This window comes from Nycticebus coucang, chromosome 6, assembly GCF_027406575.1.
Source record: "Nycticebus coucang isolate mNycCou1 chromosome 6, mNycCou1.pri, whole genome shotgun sequence".
Lineage (NCBI taxonomy): Eukaryota > Metazoa > Chordata > Mammalia > Primates > Lorisidae > Nycticebus > Nycticebus coucang.
Window position 1 is genome coordinate 6,280,147 of NC_069785.1, and position 12,938 is coordinate 6,293,084.

At 46.0% G+C, this 12,938-nt stretch overlaps 1 protein-coding gene across 6 annotated transcripts in view; it reads left to right on the forward strand.

Moving 5' to 3' along the window:
- TRIM9 (tripartite motif containing 9) overlaps window positions 1-12,938 on the forward strand; it is a 133,302-nt gene that overhangs the window by 62,356 nt on the left and 58,008 nt on the right. For all 6 annotated transcript variants that reach the window (XM_053594603.1, XM_053594604.1, XM_053594605.1 and 3 more), the window contains exons 2-3: window positions 10,124-10,219; window positions 12,411-12,533. In XM_053594603.1, the coding sequence (XP_053450578.1) occupies window positions 10,124-10,219; window positions 12,411-12,533 (219 nt within the window). The remainder of the gene's footprint in view (window positions 1-10,123; window positions 10,220-12,410; window positions 12,534-12,938) is intronic.

Genomic DNA, 12,938 nt, shown 5'->3' on the forward strand with positions numbered 1-12,938 from the left:
TAAAGGATGGGCAAAGTTAGGCCATGAAGAGAGAAGAGGGTGGGGAGAAGGTCCACGGTCAGCCCTTCATGTTAGAGGATCCCACATTCATGGATTCAACCAGCTGTGGGTCAAAAATATTCAGAAAAAAATCGCACCTGTACTGAACATGTACAGACTTTTTCTTGTCATTATTCCCTAACCAATATAGTATAACAGTTATTTATATAGCTTTTATATTACATTAGTTAGTATAAGTGACCTAGAGATGATTTAAAGCATACAGGAGGATGTGCTAGATTATACACACAAATACTACACCATTTTATAACCAGGAATTTGAGCATCCAGGGACCTTGGAATCTGAAGGAGGTCTGGACCATCCCGCCATGGGTACTAAGACTATTTAACACCATTAGAGGAGCTGGAGTTCAGGCACAGAAGGGTGTTATCTAATGCTAGAAGGTTAAATAGACGGCACAAAAAAGATATAACAAACAACAAGGGTTCGGCATCGAAGCTAACACCTGTAATCTGGCGCTTTGGGAGGCTGAGGCGGGAGGATCGCTTGAGGCCAGGAGTGCAGGTTGCAGTGAGCTGTGATCAGGACACTGCACTCCAGCCTGGGTGACAGCGTGAAACTCTGTCTCTCTAGGTGTGTGTAGGTATATAAACAAAGCAATAGCTGGAACATATTCTTCTTAGTAAAGTATCTCAAGAATGGAAGAAAAAGTATCCAATGTACTCAGCCCTACTATGAAGCTAATTTATGGCTTTCACATGAAAGCTATAACCCAGTTACAACCTAAGAATAGGGGGAAGGGGGAAAGGGAGGGGAGAGAGGGGGATTGGTGGGATTACACCTGCAGTGCATCTTACAAGGGTGTATGTGAAACTTAGTAAATGTGGAATGTAAATGTCTTAGCACAATAACTAAGAAAATGCCAGCAAGGCTATGTTAACCAGTGTGATGAAAATGTGTCAAACAGTCTATAAAACCAGTGGTTTGTGCCCCATGATCACATTGATGTACACAGCTATGATTTAATAAATAAATAAATAATTATAAACAAAGCAATAGATTACATAAAGCAAAAACTCTAGAATAAAGGAGAACATGATCAAAACACAATTCTTGTGGAAAATTTAATCACCTGTTTATTTTAGAATAGATTAAGTAGACAGATAATAAGCAAGAATATACACTCTCGGAATACCCCAATTAACAAATTTACTTATGTTTATGAATGTATCACAAAGATTTATACTATTTGTATTCTCTTTATATTATATATCTCTGCTTATAGAATCCTGCACTTAATATCCATTGAAGTTTACTAGAAACTGTCATGTACTTTTACCTGTCCAGAAAATAGTGGCTCTAAATTCTAAAGAAAAGAGATTCTATGAACCAGATTCTCAGACTGTAACCTACCACTTACTAATCCTTGACTTTTAACTTCCTCTCCTATGGGCCCCTGGAATTTTCCAGGTTGTTTTCTCGTTTGGGGCCCCTGAGACTTTCTTAGTGGTAAATCTGGCCTTGACAACAATCATCAGCAGTGGAAAAAAACTAAGTTTGTTTAACAGGCATTTAGGAAGCACTGCCCCTGGCAGGACTAATCTCCAAGTGCTTTACAAACAAAAACTTACAGCTTAACTAGGAAGAGAGCAATAAGGAGCTTTTGGAAAAATCTCTCCACTACACACACACACACACACACACACACACACACATTAGTAATTTTAAAATGTAAATCTTTTAAAAGAGAGAGTCCATTCTTTGTCTATCAGACTATAAATATACAAATGATAATATTTAGAGTGAGATATACAGGAAAGAATCACTCTCACCACCTTCAGTAAATTGTACAACCACTCAGAGGGGCATTTTGGTTAACATAATTTTAAAACCCCTCTAAATTTGAAAGTTTATTGATCAAGAAATTTCACTTCCGGAAATAGGAATAACCAAGAATGTGTCCAAATATTCAGTGCACAAATTTTATTTTAGCTCTTTGTAACAAGATGGAAAGAAACTAAATATTCTAAAATAGGAGATTAATTAAATAAATCATTAATTCAATGATACAGTAAATTACACTACAGTTTAGCAGTTAATAGCAAAAGTGCTGGCCCCAGACTGCCTGGGTTTGAATCCACGTTCTGCTTCTTAACAGATTTGAGACTTTGAACCATTTAACCCTCTTTGTCCTATAAAGCCTATAAAAATTTTAAATAATAATAGTGCCCTTCTTCCTTGGGTTATTTTGGGGGAAAAAAAGATGCATGAATATGTCTAAAGCTTGGCAGGCACTCCCTAGCACCCAGTAAGCATTATCTCTGTATACTTAGCTATTAAAAGGGGGTGGTAGTGTATTTAGTCATAGGGGAAAATATTTATAGCATATTATGTGAAAAGGGCAGAGTTCAAGACAGCGATGAATGTGTAACATGACCCCAAATTTGTTAATATAAATTATTTAGAGACATCCGTGTCTTCATTTACATGGTTTCAAAGCATAAACATCAAGGGTTTATCATCAAGGCTATTCATGGTGTGCCTTTGGTGAAATTAAGGAGTTTTTCTCTTCTTTTTAAAACCTTTTATTTACTAGTTTTTCTGAAAGAGGCATGTTCTGCTTTTGAGATAAAGAATAAAAAGATGTAACCGAGAACTGAAAGGATGAGTCAGGAGTCTGCCCTGGTCAGCACTAGAATTACGTAAGTCTCTAAGAGCAGCGGGAAGCATTTCTGTCTGAAAAAATACTGCTCTGAAGTCTCACTTTATCACACATCTTCCTAATAGCATGTGTTTAATTACTTACTGAAAAATCCTTATTTGTAGAACTGAAATTTTGTGTCTAGAGAACTGAACTCGGTTTTGCTGCTCTTAAAACTGCTCCCTGGTGGGGCAAAGGAGAAGGCAGTCCCTCCTGGAAGAACAGGTGGTCCAGCGGGGTCTGTAGAGAAAACCGCTGTCTAGAAAAGAACTCGGAGACTACTGGTTATGGCCCTCCAAGCAAAGAGAAGAGATCTTTTTTTTTTTTTTTGTAGAGACAGAGTCTCACTTTATGGCCCTCGGTAGAGTGCCGTGGCCTCACACAGCTCACAGCAACCTCCAACTCCCGGGCTTAAGCAATTCTCCTGCCTCAGCCTCCCAAGTAGCTGGGACTACAGGCGCCCACCACAACGCCCAGCTATTTTTTGGTTGCAGTTCAGCCGGGGCCAGGTTTGAACCCGCCACCCTCAGTATATGGGGCCGGCGCCTTACCGACTGAGCCACAGGCGCCACCCAAGAGAAGAGATCTTTTTATAGTCCAACTCAGGGCTGTAAAATCCAATATTTACACAGAGGCTTAGCCCAAGGACAGCATGTCACCAAGTTTCCTCCGTGTGAACACTTGGTAACCGCCTAACAGCACACATATCAGGGTTTAGAAGCTTCACAGCGAGCTGTGCTCTCTAAGAGGCTGGGGCAGAGCGGTGGCGTCTCCTCGGTCTGTATTCCTGTCGCTTTATTAACGTTGCATGTCTTCAATCACAACGGCCACTGCAAGAATTCTTCCACTGCTCCCAGCACTTGGCAAATCAGTTTTCTCCCAACAAATTATGAATATTGGGTGAAGCGACAGTTTCTTTGTGCTGTGCCCTGAGGTGAAAAGCAGCCGTATTTCATTGCAGAAATAAAAACAAAATCTGCCAAGCTGTGCAGAGAACACTGTGTGTAAGGCACAGGAATATCAGAAGTGTGGTGGATGGAGGCTGGGCAGAGTATCTGCAGTCAACTGTGTGCTTATACCATAGAAATGGACAAACACTATAAATAAAAATGGGGTTTTGTTTTTATTTTTGAGAGCCTATTTATCAAGCACACCACTGATAACCTGTGACACAGAAGAAGAGCAAACGAGCCAGCAGAAAATGACCTAAATTTAGGTTAACGCTGGTCCTGTAGCCAAGGATGACAGTGAAGCGGGACACCTGCTCCACCCTCAGAGGCAAGTCCCGTGACAAAAATGGAAAGGGAACAACTAGTTGTGAACAGCACTACAATACACCCTACTGTTCAAATAAAATTGACCAAACCCCAGGCTGGGACATATGGTATGACAGAATGTTTTAATGATTTATGCATGTATACTTGAACATTATTTATATCATAAAAGTAATACTAGTTGAGCATCCCTTATTGGAAATGCTTGGGACCAGAAGTGGTTCAGATTTTTTTTTTTTTTTTTTTTGATCCTGGAATATTTACATTATACTTACCAATCGAGCATCCCTAATCCTGAAATCCAAAATCCAAATGCTGATGGGAGCATCTACTTTGAGCATATTGTTGGTTCTAAAATAGTTTCAGATTTGCGAGCATTTTGGATTTTGAGATTAGTGATAGGCTGTACTATTTATTGATTTTTTTTTTTTAAATAACATGCCAGGCATTATGTAGGAGAACTTTCTTTATATACGTGACTCCATCTCATGCTCGTCACAGGCAGAAGGTGCGGGTACTGTCACCCCTTGCTGCAGATCGGGTTCCTGGACACGGACTCTGGGAGTGGCATAGGGACAGTTAGTTGTTGAGCGCTCTCGGCAGACCTCCCTGTAAGGAAGTGAGGAAGCCAGGGTTGAACAGAGACAGAAAGGGCCACACAGTGGCCTCTGCCAGTCCTGCTGGGAGTTCTGGAGCTGGGATGGGTCTTCAGGGTTGTTCCAAAATTAAGGGCTGGAGGCCCCAGCCATTCCCTGGCTGTGGGACACCCCCAGAAGGAGGCATGACCTTCAGCAGGACAGGTAGTTCACCGCAGCAAAGACCAATTCCTGGTGTCATCGCTCAACCGCTGATACTCCAGAGGCCAGGAAACGGGTGCACAGCTTCTAAGAGGGTTCTGGGCAGAGCACCAATGGGTTCACTGTGGCAAGGTGCTGTGTCCCTGATCACACAGCTGGTAAGAGGCCAGAATTGAAACTCGAGTTCATCAGGCTTTAAAGGCTGTCCTCTTAACTCCAGTGACATATTGGTCCCATTGCCCTGTCTGATTCAGTTGGTACTGTCTGGCAGAATAATGGCATTTCTGATACATTTTTTGGGTTTAAAGAGTGCATGAAATAACATGTTTGGATTCAGTTTGGCATAAAAAGGGAGGTTAGTGGCACCGTGCTTTAGCTTCTGGTGTGGAGGGCTGCATGCTGGTGTGTGCAGGTCTAGCAAGGGGAGACCCCTCTGACACCAGCCTCTCCCAAAGCCAAGAGCCTCCCATACTCCACTGATAAGATGGCTCACACACACACAGGTGCAAACGAGTACACACACATTCTCACTCACACATCTACTCGTATTCTCCCACACACAGTCCAATGTATGTACTCACACACACGCACACACTCACATGTACTCACACACGCGCACACACTCACATGTACTCACATGTGCACACACATGCACTCATACACACGCACTCACATCCACTCACACACGCTCACATGCACGCACACACGTGTGCACTCACTGTAGTCACACACATTACTCACACACATGCACACACTCACATGCACTCACACACGCATGCACACTCACATGTACTCACACACACTCACATGCACTCACACGTGTACACACACATGCACTCGTACACGCGCACACTCACATCCACTCACACACGCACACACTCACATGGACGCACATACACATTACTCACACACATGCACACACTCACATGCACTCACACACATGCACACTCACATGTACTCACACACACTCTCACATGCACTCACACACGCGTGCACTCACATGTACTCACACACACACTCACATGTACTCACACACGCGCACTCACATGTACTCACACACACACTCACATTACTCACACACATGCACACACTCCAGTGCATGTACTCACAGACACACTCACATGCACTCACACACGCGCACACCCTCACTCACACGCCCCTCGTCCCCATGCTGTGTCCTTCACTCCCCAGATCCAGATACTCATTTTGCATATCACAACCTTGTCTTTTCTGGGCCAGGGTGGCATCTCCAGGCAAGCTGACCTCTGAGAATTCCTGCCCACCTGACTGTGGGCTTGGCTGTCCCACCACCAGAGAAAGCAGAGAAGACTTCCCTTCCTGTGGGCACGAAAAGTGCAGGCAGGAAGAACAGAGATCTTGCCTAGTAGGAGAATCAGGCACCTTGGACAGCTCAGCCTGAGGGTTCCCCAAGTCCCTGTCACTTGGTGAAGTCACTGTCCTTCACCTCCTTTCCTCACTCAGCCCAAACTCTGCCCCAAACCTCAGGCCAGCAGGGGGTGAAGCCAAACCTCAGTGCAAAGCTTCTTCCCCCTCTGCCATGAGACTCTCTGGCGGGAGTCTCTGTCAAACTCACCAAACAATTTTATGCAAGAAAAAAGAAGTTGGTGTTTTCTAGGCTAACTAGCCAGGCCGCACTTGGCATGTTATCTGACTGTGAAGGACTGTCAGTGACACCCGCCTCAGCCCCCTGTCTGGTGTCACCTGCTGTCCCTGTGGGGAGGTTTCCTTCCCTTCTGCAGAGGGAGGAAAGGATTCTCTTTGGGAGGCCGAAGCCAGGGGCATGACTTTGGTGTCAGATGAGGGTTTTTGTCTGGCTCCTCCACATGTGAGTGGAAACAGCCTGACACAGGTGTGTCTTTCCTGTGCCCCGATTGGGATTAAATAGGCTCTACACTGAAAGTGCCCATCTGAGCTGAGTAATGACCAATATGTGGTTAACTATTAGAATTTCTCACTTTTGCTTTTTAATTTACGATGTCAGTAACATAGCATAACTCAAAAGTCAGTATTTCATCAGAAAAACCATCCTTCTCCAGTGGGCACTCTCCTGCCGAGCATGTTTACCACGGAGGCTGGGAAGGAGATGGAGGGGACCTTGGCACCCAGGCTGGGCCAGGCGCCGGAATGCGGCAAGGTCATTTTCTGGACTGTCAAGCTGTCTTGGCTCATTGGCCACCTCATCTGTTGAGGACCAATTCTTTGGCTGACCCTTTTGACCCATCTGGTGCCTGGAACTTCAGATCCCAGACAGCCAGGAAGTCTCCTCTCATTTGTCCCAGTTTGTCTTCATCCGATATTTGTAGTCAATCAAGGAGAAAATGACACGCGGATGATGTTTATGGCCGGGAAAGGAGAAGACGCGGCCTTGGGCCTGGGCCTGCTCAGCAGTGTGGGCAGAGGCTTGGTCGGGTCATCTGTTCGCTGATTGCCAGAAATAGGTTCTGGAATATCCACCAAAGGCTGAACTCCTGATCTGTCCTGAGAAGGCAACGGGGAGGCAGGATGGGAGGTGGAGGGGAGAGCCAGCAAGCCGGGAAAGAGGAACAGCCTGCGAGCTTTCTGGGGGGCCGTGGGGTGGAGCCTGCGAGCACAACTCAGGGAAGGGCTGCCCCTGCGGGCGGCTGCACCCTTGTCCTGCTCTCAGTCACCCTGATCATGCCAGCTTTTCAGTAAATTAGAAAACAGTGTCAGAGAAATCTGAATAGCAGTGCTTGTGCATTTGAAACAGCTTTTAGAACCCTACCGTGTCCTTGTGGGCAGCCCAGGGTGCTCTGTGAGGCAGCACACACTGCCCGCCTGCATCCTCGGGGCTCTGGGCACGCAGGGACAGGGCTGCCCTGTGGTCTTGAACACAGAGCACCTCTCTTAGCACACAGCCAGGATTGAAACGCCGGGAAACACAGTAAGAATATTCCTCTACATCAGCTTATAAACATATATCGGATAAAAGCAACACAGAGATCAATTCTTAGGCAAGAGCACTTTCTGGGGATAACTAGTCAAGGAACTTTTTGTTGTCTCCTGCACAATTTCTACAAGTGGATAAAGCTTAAGAGAAAGGTTTTTAGATCTTCACCCTCTACTGCAGTTGTTTATCAAATATCAATCATTAGCAGTGGAGAAGGCCTCCTTGGGACTGAACAGAGATACCCAGAGATGAAATCTGGAATTAAATTGATCCCTGCCGTTCACCCACTGCTTTGCCATGTAAGATCTGCGCGAAGCCAGCGCTCTTTGTCCACTACCAAATAATTTCTTTCTAAGTATAATAGCAGCACCTGATCCGTGACTTACATCTACAGATAGAATTAATTACAGGGTGTGGAGTATAAGACATCAGGTAGTTTCACTTCTCTGTAGCCAAAGGAATTTGACTTCTGTATTCAAACTTGCGAGTGGTTACCAAGAATAGGTTATAATAAAAAGAGGAAGAAAACTGTGGTAGCCTAGCAAATTTTTATTCATTCAGGAAAAAAAAAAAAAAGATAGGAATTCTAAAGTAACAATGAAAACAAAAGTCTACTTTAAAATGTATCTCTTATTTTATTGCCTACACTTCCAAATGAGATCCTTTCCCCACCTTTATCCCCTGGGCTCCTGGAAATATCAATAGTTTGAGGAGAAACTTTTATCCCAAGTAGCGTTACAGCTAGAATTTGGTCATAAGAATCGAGCAGGCCTTTGCCTCTGCAGGATTCCTTTGCTCTTCTCCTTACTCAGCTGTGTTGGTCCAGCCCCTGGAGTTTGAGTACACAGAGCAATGTGCACGCGATCAAAGATGTTCCCCCGCAGATAGGAACTCGTGCAATGCCTGTGACACCCAGAACAGTATTATTCTTCTAATGAGATGAGGCAAAGCTGTTTATAAAGGGGTGAACAGTAACTGGCTGCGTTTATGAATTCAGAATAGTTCCCTTAACCGCTTCCCTCCCCTAGGAGGATTTCCGTTGGCCCATGCTGTCAGCCCTACGGCAACCCAGCTACCACACGTTATTATGATCTCCATTTTCCCCATTGCAGTAATTCAGGGAGAGGTAACTTTCTCACTTAGAGAAAGGGTCACACTTAGTAAGGGACAGAGGCAGGACTGGAACCTTCTCAAAGCCGCTTGCTTTCTGCCGCCCCGCATTCCACCAAGCATCCCGCCTGCACATTTTTAAGGAGTCCGTGCTCAACTCCGTATTTGATAAAGCAAGTATAAGAGAAAAACATCCACAAGATCAAGAGACATAATTTTAGGATTCTTTCACTAAAAGGAAAGGATAGAGGAGGTGCTGTGCTGGCGAGGAAGAGAATGGGCGTCATTTTCCAGAGAAGGCCGCGTGGTAAAGCACTTCTGCCTGTGTCCCTGAGGGCCGGGAGGGTAAGCCAGGCTGCTAGGGGAAGCAGTTCTGTAGAAAGTGTGATGATAATGGCTACAGCCATGGAAAACTCCAGAACAGGGACTAACGAGAAGCCTGGTGTAGGTGCTGGCTTAGCTGCGCGAAGATGCCGTCAGAACCCAGGCTCCCTGTCTTCCTGCCCCACTGCCCACATCCTGGGGCCCCCCACATCCATGAGTTCCATCCATCATCATGTCAGGAGGCTAAAGGGGAGAGGCTGCATGAGCCACCACCATTCCCCTGTCAGCAGAGAAGCCAGAGCTTCCTCAGACCCCCTCCAGTCCTCAGCACCTCTCCACCACGGGCTCATCCATCAGTGCGTGAGCCAGGGCCACCCGCAGACAGGGGCTGGGACAGCAGGGCCTCGCTGCACACCCTGTCCCCCAGCTGTGGAGGGGTGGTGCGACAGGTCAGGGAGCAGTGAGCGTTGGTTTAGGAGACCCATGTGGACAGGAGTTCCCCCTGTCCTTGGGGGAGGTGGGGAGTGGAACCTAACCCTTCCTTCCTTCCGTCCTGATGGACTCCCGTCATTCTGACTGCTCCAGTCCCAAGCCAGCAGTCCTTTGGGTTAAGTTGGTATCATCAGACCATCTGACTCACCGTTTTGTTAGTCCTTACGTAGTAGACCCGAGGCATGAATGAAGTTATTATTTCATTAATAAGTGAGATGAGGAAATTCTAAGCAGATACCAGCTGGTGAGGGCCTTTGGCTGCCATGGCTTGAAGCTTCCACTGTTTCAGAGGAGAAACCGCTCAGGAGCCCCAGGAGTCTAGATGCCACCGGCACCAGAATCCACACGTATGAATGTCACCTGGCCCAGCCTCAGACAAGAGCACTCTGAGGAGGCTGGTGGCCCTTCTGCCTCGGGGTCTTGCTGCAGGTGACGGTGCGTGGCCTCACATTTTCTTCCTGTGGTTCTAGCCCCGTGGTTCCTTTGTCTCCGCAGAGCCAGCTCTCGCAGGCGCTGAATGGGCTGTCGGACAGGGCCAAGGAGGCCAAGGAGTTCCTGGTGCAGCTGCGCAACATGGTCCAGCAGATTCAGGTACGGCCTCGCCTGAGACACGGCGGGAACACAGCAGGCTCATAGCAACCGGGTACGGGGTGGGGGGTTCTTCTCTTTTATTTTTACATGTTGTGGATAGACTCCTATTTATTTTTTTCTGCTATCTCTCTTCTATTCACACAAACATATATACAGACCACCTTCAAACAGCCCTTCTTGACGTGGTTACCTTTTGCCAATAAGCCAGAAACACAGCCTGGTTTTCCGAGTAGTCCCTGTCTTCTACACTGAGGTCCTAATTCTCTACTACTGAATGAACATTCAGAAAGAGGCCTGTTTCTTTGTGAATTCCGGATCATTATTGCTGAGTTTTTTAAACTGTATACGTTTCCAAAACACCTTGTGATAATTATATCTTATTTAATGATAACAAGTCACATTTTCTTTTTTTTTTTTTTTTGTCTGCCTTTCTTTCCTTTCTGCTTTTCTTCCTTTTTTTTCCTCCTTCCTTTCTTCCTTTTTGACCTGTCATAATGCTTCCCCTCCACTTAGTTACTTAAATATTTTTCAACATGATCCCCTAGGGACTGTAATTTCACATTGCAGTGAAATTCAAATTCACATCTGGACACGGTAACCAACAGGTCAGCCAACATTTGAGAACTCATAAATTCCCCACCATTGCTGAAGGGGAAAGGCCACAAACTGCATGAAATGCCAAAATAGTGACCCTCTGCGCTGTTCAGAATTTTTAGGTTTTGAGATTTGCCTCCCAGAAATAACCTTAGCTCTGGTCTGCAGTAAATTGGCTTCCTAAGTTAATATGTAACCCATGTCAAGGCAGAAATGGATTTTTAAATGTAAGCCAGCCTTTCAAAGCTTTACATACTGATTTCTTTGCCATTTTTTTTTTTTTGGCATGCATGTCTGTGTCAAAACTTCTGATCCCCTAACAACCTAGCTGTTTTATATACTTCCTTCTGTTTTCCAAAGCAAGAGTCTATCAATCAGTCCTTTCTTTGCTTTAGCTGGCATAAAATGTGCAGCCCTAGGCTTGCCGCACCCGGGCCTCTTCATCAGAGCAAAGCTTTCTTTCTGCTAAAAATCAGTGACAGAGCCTAGAGGACAGTTCCCCCCCAAAATTTACATCTGTAGAAACCATTGCTCAAGCAATTACTAATGCACACCATGTACAAAGACCTCTCATTGAAGACAGTGAGCAAATACCTATCAGTTGGTTATTGTATGAGGAGACACGGTTCTTTAGGACTTTGGGACTAAATTAAAATTTGATAGGCTCAGCTGTTCCTTCCTTGCCAGCCCTAGGTTTTATAGTTTACTCAACTAGGTGTTGCTTTTTCAGTGCTGTTGATGCACATGTGAGTATTTAGCTTTTGTTTGCTATAAATTACATTTTTTCAGATTACGGTTAAGAATCAAAATTTTATATACACACCTCCTTGAAAGGATTATCTGAATGTTTATAACTCATTGAGAGAATTACTTAAAAGAAATAAATACCTATGGGCTGGACAGATTTAAATCAAATAAAAATGCCATAGCCAGCGTTCAGTGTAAACCTCCTGGAGGAGCCATACCGTGTCTGGTACGTGGTCATCTTTGCCCGACAAGCTGCTGGTTCGTGTCTGATTTTTACAGCAGGTTAGGGTGGCTGTTCGAAGCATTGATTGTTCCTAACTGCCCCCTGTTCACTATTTATTTTTCTTAATGAAAGGAGCAAGTATTTCTGCCACCGTCCTTTATGTACTTCTATCGTCACTGCACGATTATTCCGTGTTGAAGGCCATTGCATCCTCTTTCCTTTCTCCCCTTGTCCCTCATGCCCAGACAACAGCCCACTCCCTCCCGGCTGCCTTTCTGCCTCCCGCCAGCTTTCAACGTACATAGCTGAACATACCTGGCCCCCAGAAGGATTCATTTCCAACTCTACAAACCGAAGCTCTTTTTTACTTATAAATTGTGAAGATGATTTCCTTTAATCATAAAGGAAAAATAAATGTAAGTGATAGTTATCCTTTTTAGTCTACATTTAAAGCAAAACATTACCACTGTAGAACAAAGTTTATCCAGTTATTTTTTTAAAGTTCCCGTGTACACTGTGGACAGAGTCCCTTTTGGTTCCCTTCAGCAGGGATTTCTACCCCATGTGGATGGGTTGGGGGTGGACTCTGTTCTCTATGGCAGCTGAGAAAGGCGCTCTATCCTGCAGGAGAACAGTGTGGAGTTTGAAGCCTGTCTGGTGGCCCAGTGTGATGCCCTCATTGATGCCCTAAACAGAAGGAAGGCCCAGCTGCTGGCCCGGGTCAACAAGGAGCATGAACACAAGCTGAAGGTGAGCGCTGGGTCTCTGGGAGGGCAGGATCCACAGGCGGAAGGAACCCTCCCTAGGCAGGAGGGGAGGAGACAGAGGTGTGAGGAGCCTTCCATGGGCAGGAGGGGAGGAGACACAGGCGGGAGGAGCCCTTCCTGGGCAGGAGGGGAGGAGACACAGGCGTGAGGAGCCCTCCCTGGGCAGGAGGGGAGGAGACACAGGCGGGAGGAGCCCTCCCTGGGCAGGAGGGGAGGAGACACAGGCGGGAGGAGCCCTCCCTGGGCAGGAGGGGAGGAGACACAGGCGGGAGGAGCCCTCCCTGGGCAGGAGGGGAGGAGACACAGGCGGGAGGAGCCCTCCCTGGGCAGGAGGGGAGGAGACACAGGCGGGAGGAGCCTCCCCTGGGCAGGAGGGGAGGAGACACAG